The 19,627-nt window shown below is 40.2% G+C and overlaps 2 protein-coding genes across 2 annotated transcripts; both read right to left on the reverse strand.

Moving 5' to 3' along the window:
* Positions 1-1,017: 1,017 nt before the first annotated feature.
* On the reverse strand, positions 1,018-8,791 carry LOC113167239 (solute carrier family 26 member 6-like). Its single transcript, XM_026367670.1, has 19 exons — positions 8,661-8,791; positions 7,996-8,135; positions 7,721-7,831; positions 7,472-7,641; positions 7,206-7,370; positions 5,776-5,928; positions 5,536-5,618; positions 4,668-4,815; positions 4,387-4,500; positions 4,192-4,269; positions 3,683-3,778; positions 3,481-3,587; positions 3,278-3,347; positions 2,493-2,585; positions 2,220-2,324; positions 1,756-2,106; positions 1,589-1,643; positions 1,235-1,365; positions 1,018-1,119 (listed from the first exon to the last, which is right to left on the reverse strand). The coding sequence occupies exons 1-19, from the start codon at positions 8,789-8,791 to the stop codon at positions 1,093-1,095; spliced, it is 2,328 nt and encodes a 775-aa protein (XP_026223455.1). The 3' UTR covers positions 1,018-1,092.
* A 1,706-nt stretch (positions 8,792-10,497) lies between these two features.
* Positions 10,498-18,274, reverse strand: LOC113167238 (solute carrier family 26 member 6-like). Its single transcript, XM_026367668.1, has 19 exons — positions 18,150-18,274; positions 17,683-17,822; positions 17,345-17,455; positions 17,096-17,265; positions 16,830-16,994; positions 16,231-16,383; positions 15,969-16,051; positions 13,753-13,900; positions 13,548-13,661; positions 13,380-13,457; positions 13,173-13,268; positions 12,961-13,067; positions 12,758-12,827; positions 12,215-12,307; positions 11,976-12,080; positions 11,515-11,865; positions 11,348-11,402; positions 11,091-11,221; positions 10,498-10,973 (listed from the first exon to the last, which is right to left on the reverse strand). The coding sequence occupies exons 1-19, from the start codon at positions 18,272-18,274 to the stop codon at positions 10,947-10,949; spliced, it is 2,322 nt and encodes a 773-aa protein (XP_026223453.1). The 3' UTR covers positions 10,498-10,946.
* Between the last annotated feature and the right edge of the window lie 1,353 nt (positions 18,275-19,627).

The raw sequence follows: 19,627 nt of genomic DNA on the forward strand, positions 1-19,627 counted from the left end.
GGTAAAACCTGAGACTATTTACCAGGAAGACAGTCTCCACTGAGACACTACTGAAGCACTGCCACTGACATACAGGGTATGGCTTCATGCAATTCCAGCACATATGCACACACCTGGAGATATTTTCCTAGTTCTGTGTTAAATACTAAGGTTTTATGACTGTCTAACTTTCATCATTCAGCACAAAATGTAACTATATGAAGAAAAAACATTTTTCTTTTTCTTACAAGAGACATAATGATTGAACTAAATTATTACATTGGGGCTAACCTGCTAAAATAGTCTATCCTTGTGATGGTGTACAGTTAAACAAGACTTCGTCACCCAAGGAATGTGGAGGAATTCTGAAGCAGATTCCAAAAAATGCTTGCAAATTCAGTGTATGCGGTCAGTTTTCTTAGAAGGTACTGTATCAATAACTAGATGTTGTTTTTGCTTTATTGGTTGGACCACAGTTGGAAATTTACCTTGTTAATCAAATGTGAATTCTGGGTCTGTTGGATCACTACAACTCAAATCTGATCAAACCTTACCCCAAGCAGATTCAATAAAGATGATTAGTTGAGTTATTGACTGTAAAACATAGTAATTAACACAAATGATGATGTCTTTAATTAACATTGCCTTTGTCCATTATTTTGCTAACCATACTGTCTTGTAGCCATAGAAAAAAAAGTTTCTAAAAAAAGGAAATTTAAAAAACTAAATTAAAAAACAAAGCATCGCTGCGTCCAAATGTGTGAATTTGTGGTGAGGTTTAATACTGAACATATGTACACAAAGTTTTTGGTTCAATCACACTACACATGTTACACCTTTACATCCATATAAAAATAATCCTCTTGACATTGCAAAGAAAAAAAAAACATTTAAAATATAGTTTAGGTTTTTACCTACATGTAATCAGTTAATGAAAACAATAGTGAGAAACAAGATATATATGTGTGTATGTGTTTTTTTTTTAATTTAATTTAATTAATTTAATTTAATTAATAATAATATACCCTGATTATTTGTGGTAATCAGTCTCTGTGATTAGGACTTTGATCTTCTAGTTAATAATAAGGATGGTTTAAGAACAACCTCTGCTGATCACATCTTGGTAATGTTAGAATCATCCTGAAGAGAAAAATGACAAAGATTTAAAACTGAGTGTAGGAACATTACAGACCATGTACAGTATTGTTAATTAATTGAGAATAAACGAGAGATGTCAGAAGTGTTTTTAGCTCACAGGTTTGAGGTCTGTCTGGTTGTGTTTCTTTCGAACATGAAGCACGGCATCATGAACTGTGACAAACAGCTTGCTCTTTGGGATGAACTCCGAGAAGAAACCTGCAGTTTCCAGCTGCTTAACAACACAAACTAATATTTGACACATACAGACAGAAGAACATGTAATAAAGAACATTAAGAAGGAAGACATGTTAGGGTTAGGGTCATTATAGAAATGAATATTTAGGTTTGACTAATGTGTCAGATAAGGCACCACTGAGGCTAAGGCCTTGACGTATTCATGATATATTGCTTCAGTGCCCCGAGTCTGCTTTAACATTCGTCTCTGTTTTGTCTCCAGTGTCCCACTCACCTTGGCAGCCTGCTAAATAGATGTCTAAATTTATCTGCCCAAGGTCCAAGAAAATCTGTGAGAAAAAGCCAGACATCACGGTTAATTTGTTCTTAGCAGATGAACCTTCAAACCTCTCCGGTCACTTAACAAAATATCCGATTATTAAATGTCACCAACACACGGACATTTTTCAGCGTATTCACAGTGACTGTGTCCACAAAGCTGGTTGTTGACATGTCCAAGATGATGCTGTGTGTGCCTTGTCTGAAGACCCTTCCCTGCTCTTCATCACCATCGGACAATGTCTGATTGATGCCGTCATCACCGTGGCAACCCATGTCTGAATCTGAGTTTGAGATGGTTGGGTCATGTTGGAAAGCCCAGTTTACTCGGCCTGTACCAAGGCCACTAGGAAACCTCTCCGTCAGGCTGAAGTCTGAAACAATGTCCCGGATTTGTCTCGTCAGTCCCCTTTTCTCCTCAGTGATCTCATTTAAGGTGAATATGCCACTGGACACTTGTCCGAAAACTTGGTTCTGTCAATAGATTTAATACAAGTTACGTATTATTAAAATTCATATCTGATTGGTTTTTTTTTTCAGAATAATTACACTTATATCTAAATATTTAATGTGGAATGTTTACATACTTTTGCCTCCTTTTCCGCCTTATTCTTCTCTATATCTTGTTTTTGCTTCAGCTCTGCTTCCTGTTTCTTGTGTGCAGACAGCAGCTTTCCAAAGTCAATTCCACTCTGCAAAGCCGAGCAGAAGGAGAAGACGTGAGACCAGTGAGAGAGATCCCTGTAATCCCTGTCCACTGTGCTAGACACAGTGGACAGGGATTACATCTTGCTTATCAAATGCCAGCCTGCGCACAAACACACACACACACACACACACACACACACACACACACCCACCTTCTCTTGCAGGGCATCCACGTACATCTCAGCATTGGTGTAGTTAATAGATGCAGATGATCGGAAGATTTTAATTCCAGGAATCTCTTTAGCCTGCGGGGACACATCAGGATGTAGAAGAACCCAGAAACTCACACCGGGTTCTGCTATTGATTACCTCCCCCAGGTATAGTTAGAGTAAATGGTGCTCTGTTAACACGTAATGACTGCAAGTAGATCCAACATTAACCACAGAGTGTTGCTCTAAAAGGGTCAGTTCACACAGATGTCAGAAAGAAACTCTCCTATCTAGATTTTCAGAATGATATGTATGACATTTTTTGATTATAATATCATATAATTACTGATGCATTAATGTGTACAGTAGATACTTGTAAGTAAATGCACTCAGCTACTTTGCACCACAGAATATTTTCCATGTTTAGCCACTTACCTCATCTTGAGTGGGACATACAAGTCCATCCTTAATGTCATGACAATTTCTTTCCAGTATTTGTGGAACAATTGTTGACATGTTTAACTTAAAACTACAATGGTAAACTTCCCTGTGGTGTTAGGATTCATTGTACACACCATCACAGCATGCACCACATGCCAGTACATGGAGTGGTTAAATTAGCTCCACCAAATAAAAGATGCTGAACACTAATTAAAAGAAAATGTGGTATAAGTCTGGTTAAGATTCAAGATTCAAGGTGTTTTGAATCTTGTATTTACCAGACTTATACCACATTTTCTCTTAATTAGTGTTCAGCAGCTTTCATTTATCACCAAAACATTCTTACCTCTTTGTAGGTCTCTATGTCCAGATACAAGTCAGTGCCTGAAAGAAGCCCCAAGATAGAGTAGTGAGGTCTGAAATGGAAAAAAAATGATACAATGAATATTACAACAGGTTCAGTGCTGCAGCTCATTGAAAATCTCATCAGAATCACTAGACTAAATTATTTACTAGATAACTGGTATATAACTGGTGGTGTCTAGTTACCGTTGTATTCTTAAGATGAGAGTAATTATGGCAAATCCAACAGAGACAGCCAGACCCAGGTCCAGGTTGAGCAGAATGGTACTTATGAAAGTTACCAGCCAAATCAGCTGGAAGACAGAATAATCAGTGAAGTCAGCAGCAGTGTGAGGTTCACACAGTCATTAACTGAGCAGAATGACTATTAAAGAACATTCAGTCGTACCAGATCAACTTTGTTGGTCGTCCACAGCATAGGGAGGTCGACAAACTGCTCAAACATTCCTTTTAGGTTCACAACCACTATTGTAGCTAAGACAGCCTGAGAGAAAACAAACACACAATGTCTGTCCAAAAAAACAAGTCACCACGAGTTAACTAAGCAAATAACGAAGAGCCTCCTATCTGATAATTACTGCATGGAAGATTTTGTTTCAGCTGGCAGCAAGTTATTTAACCCTAACTGATGAAACCTTCAACAACCATGTCTGAAGACACAGGAAAACATCTAAGGAGATTGTTGAAACTACTAAAACCGGGCTAAGAACTGTCCATGTAAGAAAGGTCACGTGGTCAGATGGGTCCAGATTTACCCTGTTCCACAAAAAATTGTGTCTGACTTTTCTTTTGGATGGGCAGTATATGTTCACATGCAACCACAGCATCACTGGTTAATAAACTGTCTGCCAGGGGATGATTACTTAAAAAGAAATGGCACAGGAAGAAGAGGATTACCACTGGGAGATCTTCAAAGAAAGAACCTATTTGCAAAATTGCAATCAGCAAAATTATAGATGAAAAAATTCCAGCTACCTGAAAAAAGACATAAACATTGGAAGTTAAATTGCCTCATGTTAAACATTAAAATTAAATGTATTCAGAGGTATAATATCTGTTTACACAAATGTAGCTATGTGTAAGTGCGTTTACTTGTGTTTTGCCCCCTGTGCTCTCCTGGACAAGGGTACGAGACAGACAGGCAGTTACAGAGTAACACTGAAAAAAGCCACCAACAGTGTTACTGAGGCCCAGGGCAAGAAGCTCCTGGAACAGAAACACCGACATGAGACACCACACATAAGTAATGAGATGCAAATTTATGCTGAAAACCAGACCTTTAACCATCATATTGACATCAGATGATAAGAATATCATGGAATTTAGCCCAGATACAGTGCATTAGGGTGTACATGTGTGTGTTTGTGCCTCACCTGGTTGTTCTCCACCTTGTAGCCATGTTTTAGGGCAAATGTTTTTGCCAAGGAGATGCTGGTGGTATAGCTCACTACAGCTACAGCAAAAGCATCACCTATCAGCTGTGTGAACAATGTGGCATCTGGAGCAGAAGGGGCCTCAAGTCTGGAGCAGGAGGAAGAGATGGATGGGTTAAGGTTTTAAACACTGTTACTCTGTCCACAGACAGAGGCAGACAGGCAGCTCTACATGCCATGCAGATCAAGGTGTCAAAGGAGCTCACATTTGAACTGAGGGTGTTAAAAAACTATTGACCAGCAACATGTGCAATGTTTTCCTGACATCTGGTTTACTTCACTTAGAGGTTAGAGTGTGTGATTAATATGTTTTGTAAAATTTATGAAAACACATGCTGCTGCTGAAAAACACACTTACTAAGAAACCAAACACTCTTTTACCTAAAATGATTCAACCAGTAGCTGTGAACGTCCCATTAAAATGTAAACACAGGAGCAGCTCAGAGCAACCTTTACACAGATTACAGTAATCTGCTGTTATATCCTCTGTTTACACATCCATGTTTCATGCCCATTGGGGAAATTTTGTTGACTCTTTTCAGAAACTCACACACTGTTTCCTTGATAATGTGGTACTTTCAGCTCTTCATAGTGTCTGAAAACCAGTAATTAAGGTACTTTTCAGTGACCTAGTAAACAAGGCAGGACAAACAACTTCAACTTTCTACCTTTTTCACTTTCTGTTTTATCCACACACACACACACACACACACACACACACACACACACACACACACACACACACACACACACACACACACACACACACACACACACACACACTGCAAACTTACACAGATAAACTTACCTTGTGGGAATCTCCCCAATTACACCAATATCATATTTACTGTTAAGGTCTCCAAAGTGAGTGGCGAGTGTAGCTGCTACAATCTGGTGAAAAAATACAAAATGAATTCTGGTTCAGTATGAGGGACAAATTATTATTACAGTGAGATCAGCAGGCAGTCCAGTCTGACTTCTGTGGTCAAGATGCCCCCTGCTGGACCATCAAAAGAACGAAACACATAACGACAAAGCAAGGACTCACAAGAAAGAGCTCTACAGGGATGGGCAGAGGCAGCTTCTGTCTGTAGTAGGCACTGATTCCTTTGATTGCAATGAGAATGGTGAGTGCCACCACGCTGACCAACAACTCTTGCACTTTAGTCTTAGGCAGAAGTTGACAAATATCCACCAGAGTCTGGGAGAAAGGATGCAAAGAATGAAGTCAGTGCACGTGAAATTACAGTGCATATAAAAAGCATACACCCCATTGGATGTTTCTTCCTTTAACTGACATTTTAAATCAATCATGGTCAATAAAAGTTGGCGACTTTGAAAAAAAATCAGAGTAATACCTCATTAATGTTAAAGTGAAAACAGGTTTCTACAAAGTCATGTCATTAAAATACAAAATAAAGGAAGGTGAAGTCAGGGTTTGCATTGATATTCATCCCCTTTAAACTGACTGTAATCCAGCAGGCGTCCTGATATTTGGTGCTAGTAGGCTCACAGTTAGTGAAACAGGGATCACCTGAGTGCAGTGAATGCCTCACAAGTGACTGTAGTAAAGTGAAACTTGTGTCTGGAGGGTCCAGTCACTGGTTATTCAGTATTCCTGGCTAACATTACAGCATGAAGACAAAAAAAAAGCTTCCATGAACAGGTCACTGAAGAGCATAAGTCAGGGGAAGGATACAAAAAAGTCTCCAAGGCACTGAACAACCCCCTGAAGTTCAGCGAAACCCAACATCAAGAAGTGGAAGGAGTCTGCCTAGAACAGGCCGTCAACACAAACTGAGTGGAGACAAAAAGTAGAGAGGCCACTAACACACCGATGACTACTCTGAGGGAATTACAAGCTTCAGCAGCTGTGTTAGGAGAGACTGTACATACAACAACTGTTGTTGAAAGCCAGTGTTGAAGAAAAGTCATGTTAATTCACAACTTAAATTCGCCAGCAGGCCATGGTCATAGGTGTACTGACAAGAATAGAAAATTCCTATTGATCATTTGTGTTCCTGAGTTTACCTTTGGTGATGATAATTCCTGAGATGTTGTCCATCATCCAACCTCTTTGTAACTTGATTCAATACCACTGACTACTTTGAAACAGCATTCAGGAAAATGTTGATTCACTGTACTGAATGCTGAACATCACAATAGAAAAGCAAACAAAATGTAACCTGAAGCCACTCTGCACATTGGACTTACAGACGTTTTCTCAGCACTGCAGTGGTGTGTTTGCATCATTGTTGCTGTGCATATATTCCACTGTCTGATCTTCAGAAATGGCTTTTCCTCCTTTTGAGGCACTTGTGAAGCTGTGATCCAGTTTAGTGCACCACACACCTACAGCTTTTTATATTAACTGGCCATTAGTGACTAGTACAGAGGTAACGTGATGAGTACATTCTACCCAACTGCTATAAATACAACAAGCTGTCTCTATTCTGTATTAATGCCTGACATACTCACATAAATGACGCTCAGAGGACCACTGAATTGAGATGGTGTGACTCCAAAAATGTACTTTAGCTGGGAGATGCATACTAGAAATGCTGATCCTGTGGTGTAAGCACGAACCAATGGCTCAGACAGGTAGTTTACCACAAATCCAAACTTCACTACACCCAAGAGGATCTGAGGATGGAAAAGAAAGGAGAGAGCTGGACCACAGTGGCTCAACACACCCACTCAAAGTTTTCAGTTTGGTCAAAATAGGTAGAAAACAGGACACACACCTGAAAGATTCCTGTTAAGACTGCGAGGGAACTTGTGATCTGAACTCTGTAGGCGTCACGTGCATCAGTGTTCACATTTGTCCCATTAGTGCCATTTCCAATGAAGTTTGCATCTGGTGCCAGCCTCTCTACCACACTCCCAACCATCATGCTGACCACAGCAAACGTACCTGGACACAGAAATAGAACGACGACACCAACAGATTTTCTTTTTCTTTAACTCACAGACACCCATTCTGACTTTCTCACCTATGGAGATGTGCCTGGATGTCCCAAAGATGAAGTAGATCAACACTGGATAGAAAGATGTGTACAGACCGAACACAGGGCGTAAGCCAGCCAGGGGAGCATATGCTAGACCTAGCAAAAGATATTCATACTACTAATAAATAATAATAAGCAGAATAGTGACAATTGATAAATCATGGTATTCATATTAGTTTTCATACCTAACTATTAACAAGAAAAAAACTACATACATACATTCTGAGCACCCTTCACTGTAAACATTCATACACAGAAACCTTGGGACAGGTGCATTATGGCCACACTGCAGCCAGAGATGAGATCCCCCATGATGTTTTCTTTAATGGGGTAATGAGGCAGCCAGCTTAGGACAGGCACCCAACTCAACACCATGAGCTTCAGCCTGGACACCGAACACCTGCAATAGTCACAAGTCTACGTTCAAATTATTTGCAGAGTGTTGAGTTGGAGGGGAAACATGCAGGAGGAGCCTACATGTAGCAGACTTGAATACAAAAAATACTCAAAGAAGCTTAAAACATGCATTTTTTGTTAGTTTGCTATGACATTTGAGAATTATAACATCTGCTAAAGTTTTTATCAGCAGGCCTGGTGAAGTGTCACAGTGGATAAAACCAATATGTCAACATATTACTGGTAACTTCTTTTCAAAGAGGAAATTCCTTAAATTGTTATGTGATTATGATATACATGAAAAATAACATATGCTGTGTGTAAAAAAAAAAAACTAACAAACTGTGAGATAAGCTGTTTGTTTTAGACCAACTAAACAAATTCTGGGATCCAAACAGTAAAGCCACACAGGGAAATACATTGCAAGTAAACTTTTATCAAACCGTTCACACACAAACACAAATCATTATATATGTATATCTCTTTTTTAACTTTTCTTACACCTCTGTCTCCACTTCTCTCTTCTTACCTGAAGGACTCTTTCGCCCTTTCAGCAATAGTTAGTTGAGTGGACCACGTCCCTTTTTGTGCCACTTCATCCAGACGTGCATCATCCAGAACTTCCCTGTGTACAACATATTCCCTTTTATCCATGTCCATGTGTGGGCAGTAAGTTCAGCAGACCTCTGTGAAGCTCACTGACAGTTCATGTATGTTTCAGCTGTTGTTGAAATGTGGGAGTGACTGTTTCTTTCCTGCACTTTGAACAACAACCATCACCCATGTTTCTATTCTGCATACACACACCTAAGGCAATGTGTGTTCATGTGTGTGTTTATTTTAGCCTCGAGTGGTGAATTTGGTGAAAACTAGAGCTGAAATTCCCAACTTTTCATAAAACAGTCCAGACTGTAAAACTGGTCAAACCTGACACAGGAACAGGACAGTCTCCACTGAGACACTACTGAAGCACTGCCACTGACATATAGTATATGGCCTCATGCAATTCCAGCACATATGCACAAACACACACCTGAAGATATTTTCCTAGTCCTGTATTAAATACTAAGGTTTTATGGCAGTCTAACTTTCATCACTCAGCACAAAACGCAACTATATTGTCACTGTCAGCAAGAGATTGGCACACATGAAATCTACAGCAACGTCCTGTGGTTTGAATTTACATACATTATGTTATCTTCTCTTATCTCTACTATCTCTAACATTGAAAATGACCAACTATTGATTGAAGCTTGAATCTTGTATCTAGTATGTCTCATGAAGATAGATATACAAAAAATTAGGTAAATTGTTTCTTTTGCAATTTTAATTTTAAAATACATAGTTTGGAACTAGCACCAAAAATGGCCCACGCTCAGAGTTTCCCTGTGGAAAGAGAATAGAGAGTGGAGAGTGGAGAGAGAGTACATCCTCTACTGAACATATTTGCACATGGCAGGAAACAAACGGCACAGTGCACAGTAGAAGTTTATCACATCCATGTTATATAACTAATGGTTTCGCATTGTTTTAATTACTGTATCTTTTACTGTTCAGACGTGGTTTATTAAAAGTACAATAAAATACATTCAGGTCATCAACAAGTTCATTATTCTCGGGTAATCTAAGGGAAGAGTTTCAGATTTTCACTCTCATCTCTTTTTTCAATCTCTGACCTGGGTGTACAGACCTTGACCAGAACAAAGCCCCCTTGCGGTCGTTCAACTGATGACTGCAAATCTTTTATATCTTAGTTTCTGCTTCAACAGAGAGAGTGAAGCCACTGTTGGCTGTCCACATCAGCAAGTATACAGACAGAAGTACTGATGGGAGTAAAAGTGCTTTTCTGCTAATATAAATTGCAGGATCCAGCCCTTTCTGTACAAAGAGAGGCAAAGCTAAGTCTGCCATTTCAACAGTGATGCTTTAACATTTTACCTTGACAAATGTGTTAATGTTCATTGTTCTGAAGAAACATTTTTCTGTTAAGAGACATAATGATTGAACTAAATTATTACTTTGAGGCTAACCTGCTAAAATAGTCTCTCCTTGTGATGGTGGACAGTTAAGTAAGTACTTTCACCCAAAGTATTCTAATGCAAGTCCCAAAATATGCTTGCAAATTCAGTGTATGTGATAACTGTATCATTGTGTAGGTGTTGTTGTCACTGTATTTGCTGGGGTGAAAACATTCACTGAAGTAGTTTGACCTCAGTTAGAAAATTTAATGCAAATTCTGGGTCTGTTGGACGAATACAACTCAAATCTGATCAAACCTTACCTCAAGCAGATTCAATAGATGAAGATGATTAGTAGGTATATTGACTTTTAAACACAATAAATAACGAAAATTATGATGTCTTTAATTAACGTTGCCTTTGTACATTATTTTTGCCAACCATACTGTTTTGTAACTGTAATTAACCATAGAAGAAAAAGTTTCTAAAAAAAGCAAATAAAAAAAATAAAATAAAATAAAAAAACAAAGTATTGCTGCATCCAAATGGGTGAATTTGTAGTGAGGTTTAATACTGAACATAAGTACATAAAGTTTTTGGTTTAATCACACTACACACGCTACACCTTTACATCCATTCCAAAAATAAAACAAAACAAAACTTTAAAATATAGTTTCGTTTTTTACTTACGTGTGATCAGTTATTGAAAATAATAGTGAGAAACAAGATATGTGTGTATGTGTTTTTTAAATTATTAATAACAATATTCTCTGATTATTTGTGGTACTCAGTCTCTGTGATTAGGACTTTGATCTTCTAGTTAATATTAAGGATGGTTGGAGAACAACCTCTGCTGATCACATCTTGGTGATGTTAGAATCATCCTGAAGGAAAAAGTATGAGAATTTAAAAGTGAGTGTAGGCAGTATGTTGATGAAGATTTACAGTATTGGTAATTAATCAAGAATAAACGAGAGATGTCAGAAATGTTCGTAGCTCACAGATAGGAGGTCTGTCCGACTGTGTTTCTTTCGAACATGGAGCACGGCATCATGAACAGTGACAAACAGCTTGCTCTTTGGGATGAACTCCGAGAAGAAGCCTGCAGTTTCCAGCTGCTTCACAACACAAACTAATATTTGACACATACAGACAGAAAAACATTAAGAGGGAAAACATTTTAGGGTTATTATAGAAATTAATATTTATATTTGACTGACCGAGTCAGACAAGGCACCACTGAGGCTGTCCCACTCACCTTGGCAGCCTGCTAAATAGATGTCTAAATTTATCTGCTCAAGGTCCGAGAAAATCTGTGAGAAAAAGGCAGACATCACGGTTAATTTGTTCTCAGCAGATGAACCTTCAAACCTCTCTGGTCACTTAACAAAATATTCGATTATTAAATGTCACCAACAAACGGACATTTTTCAGCGTATTCACAGTGACTGTGTCCACAAAGCTGGTTGTTGACATGTCCAAGATGATGCTGTGTGTGCCTTGTCTGAAGACCCTTCCCTGCTCTTCATCACCATCAGACAATGTCTGATTGATGCCGTCATCACCGTGGCAACCCATGTCTGAATCTGAGATTGAGATGGTTGGGTCATGTTGGAAAGCCCAGTTTACTCGGCCTGTACCAAGGCCACTAGGAAACCTCTCCGTCAGGCTGAAGTCTGAAACAATGTCCCGGATTTGTCTCGTCAGTCCCCTTTTCTCCTCAGTGATCTCATTTAAGGTGAATATGCCACTGGACACTTGTCCGAAAACTTGGTTCTGTCAATAGATTTAATACAAGTTACGTATTATTAAAATTCATATCTGATTGTTTTTTTTCAGAATAATTACACTTATATCTAAATGTTTAATGTGGAATGTTTACATACTTTTGCCTCCTTTTCCGCCTCATTCTTCTCTATATCTTGTTTTTGCTTCAGCTCTGCTTCCTGTTTCTTGTGTGCAGACAGCAGCTTTCCAAAGTCAATTCCACTCTGCAAAGCCGAGCAGAAGGAGAAGACGTGAGACCAGTGAGAGAGATAATGAAAGCAATTAAGGTTGCTAGACACAGTGGACAGGGATTACATCTTGCTATCAAATGCAAGCCTGCACACAAACACACGCCCACCTTCTCTTGCAGGGCATCCACGTACATCTCAGCATTGGTGTAGTTAATAGATGCAGATGAACGGAAGATTTTAATTCCAGGAATCTCTTTAGCCTGCGGGGACACATCAGGATGTAGAAGAACCCAGAAACTCACACCAGGTTCTGCTATTGATTACCTCCCCCAGGTATAGTTAGAGTAAATGGTGCTCTGCTAACACATAATGACTGCAAGTAGATCCAACATCAACCACAGAGTGTTGCCCTAAAAGGGTCAGTTCACACATTTGTCAGAAAGAAACATTTTTTCCAGTAGTTGTGGGACAAATGTTAAAATGTTAAACTTAAAGCCATAATGGTCAACTTCCCTGTGGTGTTTGGATTCATTGTACACACCATCACTGTCTGCACCACATGCCAGTACATAAAGAGGTTGAATAAGCTCCACCTTTACCAAACTTATACCACATGGTCTTTACAACTCCATTTGCAAAAAAGCTGGCACATTTTTGAATTGACTAAATTAGTGCCTGGAAGCTTTCATTTATCACCAAAACATTCTTACCTCTTTGTAGGTCTCTATGTCCAGATACAAGTCAGTGCCTGACAGAAGCCCCAAGATAGAGTAGTGTGGTCTGAAATGGAATAAAATGACATAATAATTTAATACAACAGGTACAGTGCTGCAGCTCATTGAAAATCTCATCAGAATCACTAGACTAAATTAATTACTAGATAACTAGTATATAACTGGTGGTGTCTAGTTACCGTTGTATTCTTAAGATGAGAGTAATTATGGCAAATCCAACAGAGACAGCCAGACCCAGGTCCAGGTTGAGCAGAATGGTACTTATGAAAGTTACCAGCCAAACCAGCTGGAAGGTAAAATAAACAACAACAGTCAGTGAAGTCAGCAGCAGTGTGAGGTTCACACAGTCATTAACTGAGCAGAATGACTATTAAAGAACATTCAGTCGTACCAGATCAACTTTGTTGGTCCTCCACAGCATAGGGAGGTCGACAAACTGCATAAACATTCCTTTTAAATTCACAACCACTATTGCAGCTAGGATAGCCTGAGGGAACCAAACACACATATTCACATATAGCCACAGCATTATTGGTTATTAAAGTGTCAGACAGCAGATTATTACTTAAAAGAATTGGCTCAGGAAGAGGATTATTACCATTGGAAGATCTTCAAAGAAAGAACCTATTTGCAAAATTGCAATCAGCAAAATGATGGATGAAAAAATGCCAGCTACCTGAAAAAAGACATAAACATTGGAAAATAAATGGCCTCACGTTGAACATATAAAATAAATGTATAATATTTATTATGTAAGTGAGTTTACTTGTGTCTTGCCCCCTGTGCTCTCCTGGACAAGGGTGCGAGACAGAGAAGCAGTTACAGAGTAACACTGAAAAAAGCCACCAACAGTGTTACTGAGGCCCAGGGCAAGAAGCTCCTGGAAAAAGAAACAGCGACATTAGACAGCACACATACGTAATGAGATGTACATTTATGCTGAAAACCAGACCTGTGTGTCTGTGCCTCACTTGGTTGTTCTCCACCTTGTAGCCATGTTTTAGGGCAAATGTTTTTGCCAAGGAGATGCTGATGGTATAGCTCACTACAGCTACAGCAAAAGCATCACCTATCAGCTGTGTGAACAATGTGGCATCTGGAGCAGAAGGGGCCTCAAGTCTGGAGCAGGAGGAAGAGATGGAGGGGGTAAGGTTTTAAACACTGTTACTTAGAGACTGTTAGAGACAGAGACATGCCATGCAGATCAAGGTTAAAACTGTTAGGTCCTGAGGTAATCCAGGAAGTCACAACTAGAGGAGTTAACCAGAGGTCAAGTACACAAGAGGCAAATAACTCATGGTCTTTCAAAAGAGAGAGGCGAGGTCCAGTTCCAAAGGAAAGTCAAAGACAAGATACAAGGCAGGAGAATCAAGACTGGAAAGTAGAATAAGGTCTGACAATCTGGAAAAGGTACTGTAAACTGGAGGGAGCTAAAAGGAAAAGACAGAACCAGCTTGTTGTCTATAAAAAAGCTAAACACAGGAGGAACAGGGAAGAACCAGAAGAGAAAAAATAAAACCAAGGGACAGGAAGTGGAACTGGAATCATGACAGTACCCACCCTCCCTACAATGGTCGTGTCCTGACAGCCGCAAGGATGGTCTGGGTGGGAGAAGTGGAACTCCCAGATGAGGGCTAGATTGAGGATGTGGTGTGCTGGGAGCCATGAACTCTCTGAGATCATAACCCTCCCTGGGGGTCTGTAGGAGTGCACAAGCCAAATGGTAAGAGCTAGTTTAACTCAGGAACCAAGAAAAGTGGAATGAGCATGCAGTGGCCTGGTTGGACACCGCAGGATGGATCACTTTGGAGATGGGAAAGGCCCTGCGAACTACTTGTGGAGGAATGTTTGGATGGAGAGCTGGACCCTCTGACCGGGCTGGTACATGGAAACTGCGTAGCAGCAGAGGATGAAGGAGGGCCCACTGTGCCCTTAGCCATCTCCTGCAGCATCACAGAACCAGGATATGGGCTGGTGTGGGACATTCACTTCAGGATCACAGCTATGAAACTAGAGGCAGATACTTGTACACGACTTCAAAGGGAGTCAAACGTGTAGTGGTGGATGGCAGAGAGTTGTAGGCATATTCTGCCAAGGCCACATTCTCCAACCAGGGGAATGGATCCCAGCCCCAAAGGAGACGGTATGAGGTCTCCAGTTGTTGTTTTGCCCTCTCAGCCAGGTCATTGAACTTTGGGTGAAAGCCAGACAAGAGGCCGATGGAGATTTCCAGGATGTGGCAAAACTTGGACCAGAACCCAGCTTTGAACTTGGGGCCATGGTCAGAGACAATGTCAAGTGGCAGACCATAGAGCCAGGTTAAGGAGCTGGGCAACTAAGACAGAGATGACAGTGATGATGATGCTGTCAAGAAAGGAGTCCAGTGACAAATTTATCAAGATGTAGTATTCCAGGTTTCTATGATTTCAGGTATCTTTCTTGTTACAGTGAAATGGCAGAGTGGACCCTCTAGTCAATGTCTTTATTCCTCCAGTTAGAGTGTGTTGGCCAAAACTTTCAACATTTTGTTTTTTCAGCTGGAGAAAAAAAAAGCATAGTGGTTTAGGGAATTATCATCACCCAATCTCTGGGACAAGATGGCACCCACCCCCGAATCAGAGGCACCAATAATAAATGGTCTGTGTGGGTCTGGGAGGGTGAATATGGGGGCAGAAGCAAAAGAAAGAATCAAGGCTGGAAAGTAGAACAAGGTCTGACAATCTAGCAAGGGAACAGTGAACTGGAGGGAGCATATATAAGGAACAGGTAGGACCTGGAGAGAGCAATCAGGGATAATAAGATAAAGCTAGACACAGAAGGAATAGGGAAGAACTGATAAGGGAAAAATAAAAGCATGGGGCAGAAAGTAGAACTGGAATGGTGATAGTTCTACCAAACCAAACCAAACCAAACCTTTACACAGATTACAGTAATTTGCTGTTATATCCTCTGTTTACATATCCATGTTTTATGCCCTCTAGGGAAATTGTGCCTCTTTTTAGAGAACATAAGCTTTTTAGAAACTCACACAATTCGTTTCTTTGATAATATGTTACTTTCAGTAATTTAATTTAATTAAGGTACTTTTCTATGACCTAGTAAACAATGCAGGACAAAAAGCTGTCATGAGATTAAACTTTCTCCCTCTTTCACTTTCTGTTTTACCCACATACACAAATAAACTTACCCGCTGGGAATCTGTCCAACCACACCAATATCATATTTACTGTTAAGGCCTCCAAAGTGAGTGGCGAGTGTAGCTGCTACAATCTGGTGAAAAAATACAAAATGAATAGTGGTTCAGTATGAGGGACAAATTATTACTCTGGGCACAACTATTGGTAAGTATAAAGTGAGATCAGCAGGCAGTTAAGTATCATTTCTGGGGTCAAAATGCCCCCTGCTGGATGATGAAGAATGATACACAAAACCACAAAGGGAGGACTCACAAGAAAGAGCTCTATAGGGATGGGCAGAGGCAGCTTCTGTCTGTAGTAGGCACTGATTCCTTTGATTGCAATGAGAATGGTGAGTGCCACCACGCTGACCAACAACTCTGGCACTTTAGTCTTAGGCAGAAGTTGACAAATATCCACCAGAGTCTGGGAGGAAGTGCATGTGAAATGATGTCATCCATCCAACCTCTTTGTAACTTGATTCAATACCACTGACTACTTTGAAACAGCATTCAGGAAAATGTTGATTCACTGTACTGAATGCTGAACATCACAATAGAAAAGCAAACAAAATGTAACCTGAAGCCACTCTGCACATTGGACTTACAGACGTTTTCTCAGCACTGCAGTGGTGTGTTTGCATCATTGTTGCTGTGCATATGTTTCACCTGTCTGATCTTCAGAAATGGCTTTTCCTCCTTTTGAGGCACTTGTGAAGCTGTGATCCAGTTTAGTGCACCACACACCTACAGCTTTTTATATTAACTGGCCATTAGTGACTAGTACAGAGGTAACGTGATGAGTACATTCTACCCAACTGCTATAAATACAACAAGCTGTCTCTAGTCTGTATTAATGCCTGACATACTCACATAAATGACACTCAGAGGACCACTGAATTGAGATGGTGTGATTCCAAAAATGTACTTTAGCTGGGAGACGCATACTAGAAATGCTGATCCTGTGGTGTAAGCACGAACCAATGGCTCAGACAGGTAGTTTACCACAAATCCAAACTTCACTACACCCAAGAGGATCTGAGGATGGAAAAGAAAGGAGAGAGCTGGACCACAGTGGCTCAACACACCCACTCAAAGTTTTCAGTTTGGTCAAAATAGGTAGAAAACAGGACACACACCTGAAAGATTCCTGTTAAAACTGCGAGGGAACTTGCGATCTGAACTCTGTAGGCGTCACGTGCATCAGTGTTCACATTGGTCCCATTAGTGCCATTTCCAATGAAGTTTGCATCAGGTGCCAGCCTCTCTACCACACTCCCAACCATCATGCTGACCACAGCAAATGTACCTGGACACAGAAATAGAACGTCGACACCAACAGATTTTCTTTTTTTTTAACTCACAGACACCCATTCTGACTTTCTCACCTATGGAGATGTGCCTGGATGTCCCAAAGATGAAGTAGATCAACACTGGATAGAAAGATGTGTACAGACCGAACACCGGGCGTAAGCCAGCCAGGGGAGCATATGCTAGACCTAAAAAAATTAGATAAAATATTTGATACGACTCTCAATCTTGCTACAGCATGGAGATGGTTGTCTTAGTATACAGACTGAAAGGAGGTAAAACAGTTGTAAGAATAGCATTGGTCTGGACCCAACCCCTAGCAAGAAAAGCAATGAGTGCATTTCTCAAAATGCCGATAAACAAATAAAAATGTTCTGATAAATTATGAGCGCTTTGCACATTCATACACAGAAACCTTGTGGCAGATGCATGATGGCCACACTGCAGCCAGAGATGAGATCCCCCATGATGTTCTCTTTAACGGGGTAATGAGGCAGCCAGCTTAGGACAGGCACCCAACTCAACACCATGAGCTTCAGCCTGGACACCGAACACCTGCAACAGTCACAAGTCCACGTTCAAATCATGTAATGAAGTTGCCTATAAGGAGCAAACACCCGAACACAAAATGTTACTCATTTCTTTTAGTTTAATATGAATGACACTTGAGAATTGTAACATCTGCAGGCCTGGTAAAAAAGTGTCACAGTGAATAAAACCCACATGTCAATGTGCTACTGGTCACTTCCAATAATGTACTGTAGTAGAGAACTTAATGAGATAACACTTGTATAAACAAATGCTATATGATTTTTTTCCTAGAGAGCATTTATTAAATTGTTGCATCCTCCCTGTCTTCTGCCTCCACTTTTCTCCCATTACCTGAAGGACTCTTTCACCCTTTCAGCAATAGTTAGTTGAGTGGACCACGTCCCTTTTTGTGCCACTTCATCCAGACGTTCATCATCCAGAACTTCCCTGTGTACAACATATTCCTTTTTATCCATGTCCGTGTATGGGCAGTAAGTTCAGCAGACCTCTGTGAAGCTCACTGACAGTTCATGTATGTTTAAGCTGTTTCAGAAATGTGGGAGTGACTGTTTCTTTCCTGCACTTTGAACAACAACCATCACACATGTTTTTATTCTGCAAGCACACACCTAATGTAATGCGTGTTCATGTGTGTGTTTATTTTAGCCTTGAGTGGTGAATTTGGTGAAAAATAGAGCTGAAATTCCCAAATTTGATAAACAGTCCAGACTGTAAAACTGTTAACTGACCCCGACACTATTTAACAGGAAGACTCCATCAACGATGGTCTGGATAAACCCACTTGCTGTGGCCACACCCAGCAGGGGTCTACCACATAATACAGACCATGCTTTCAGAATATAGATCATGATAGATTAGAGGTAAAGCAAAGCTATAAGGAGGGAATCAACAAGTAGCTCTGGATTAAATTCACCACAGTGACCATTTGGGAAACATCAAAAGTGTTCAAGTGTGCTGGAAACATTGCAGACAAATGTCAACATATCCATCCAGCTGTCACGTCTACAGACTGTAGTGTTTCCAGGGGAATTAAAAAGTGACAGACATGTAGATCTACAACTGTATAGTTACTCGCTCCCTTTAGACATTTCTGTTGTCGTCTTGGCTATCTGCAGAGCTCTTTGTTTTTCTTTTTTTTCTTTTTGCAGCATGTTTTATTTTTGGTTGTGCTGACGTTTTTAGCAGCGTGTTTTGTTTGTGTTGTAACTTTTTCCAACATGTTGAGTTTTCAGTGCCACCATATGTTTGCCAGTTTAATATGTCCGTATGACCCAGATAGAAATAGCTTATCTTTATGGCTGTCTAACCATCATTCAGGACGGAAATTAACCTATTTTCACTGTCAGCAAGAGATTGGCACTCAATAAAATCTATTTCAGTCATTCACTTTTATCATAGCAACTTCCCATTGTTCGAATGAATGCATAGTAAACTGCATCTTATCTTTTTTCCAGCACTGTTTACAAAACCTGTCTCTAACTCTAACTCTACTCCCCTGATCACTGTTTGAAAAGGGTCCTGTGCAGGATTTTACCTGTTCCTAGGACTGCTGTCTTCTGGACAGAGCTCTTAGATGTTGTTCCTGGGATCTGCTGGAGCCACTCTCCCAATTTGGGAGTTACAGCCCCCAGTGTTCCTTTCACCACAGGTACCAATTGTGCCTTCACCATCTTTTCCATCTCTTGTTTCAGCCCTTGGTTGTTCTAGATCTTCTCGTGCTCCTTCTTCCTGATGCTGCTATCACTTGGGATTGCTACATCTATCACTACATCCTTGTTCTCCTGTTTATCCACCAATGTTTGGTCGGG

The sequence above is a fragment of the Anabas testudineus genome, chromosome 7 (assembly GCF_900324465.2).
Source record: "Anabas testudineus chromosome 7, fAnaTes1.2, whole genome shotgun sequence".
In the NCBI taxonomy this organism is placed as follows: Eukaryota; Metazoa; Chordata; class Actinopteri; order Anabantiformes; family Anabantidae; genus Anabas; species Anabas testudineus.